The sequence below is a fragment of the Eurypyga helias genome, unplaced genomic scaffold (assembly GCF_000690775.1).
Source record: "Eurypyga helias isolate BGI_N326 unplaced genomic scaffold, ASM69077v1 scaffold19264, whole genome shotgun sequence".
Taxonomy (NCBI): Eukaryota; Metazoa; Chordata; class Aves; order Eurypygiformes; family Eurypygidae; genus Eurypyga; species Eurypyga helias.
This window is the reverse complement of record NW_010244543.1, coordinates 1,281-1,657: the sequence shown is the minus strand read 5'-3', so window position 1 is coordinate 1,657 and position 377 is coordinate 1,281. Positions and strand designations below refer to the sequence as shown.

Here is a 377-nt window from a genome sequence, read left to right as displayed (position 1 = left end):
CGGCCCCGGGCCCTCCCCAGGGAGCCCTGGCAAGTCTCCAGCCTTTCAGTCCAGGGGTCCCGCAGTCACCTCCGTCACCCCGATCCCGGCACAGACATCGGCCTTGGAGAGGCTGTTGGGGGGCTGTGTGCCCCATGGAGAGGCCGGTTCCCACACCAAGCTGTGCTGCGTGGCCCGGGGGAGCTGGTGTCCCCCCCAAACTGGTGCTGGAAGGCCTCCCACCCTCACCTGGGAGATGTCCTGCCCGTCGATGCGGATGCAGCCGCCCCGCACGTCGTAGAAGCGGAAGAGCAGGCGGATGATGGTGCTCTTCCCCGAGCCCGAAGGCCCCACCTGCACGTGAAGGGAAAGGGACTTGGTGACACCAGAGATGCCCC

The 377-nt window shown here is 67.9% G+C and overlaps 1 protein-coding gene across 1 annotated transcript in view; it reads right to left on the bottom strand.

Moving 5' to 3' along the window:
• The window catches only part of ABCB6 (ATP-binding cassette, sub-family B (MDR/TAP), member 6 (Langereis blood group)), a gene marked incomplete at both ends in the record, with an annotated part of 2,316 nt that overhangs the window by 735 nt on the left and 1,204 nt on the right, over positions 1 to 377 (bottom strand). The window contains one exon of the mRNA XM_010149805.1: positions 229 to 333. Coding sequence (XP_010148107.1) covers positions 229 to 333 — 105 coding nt within the window. The remainder of the gene's footprint in view (positions 1 to 228; positions 334 to 377) is intronic.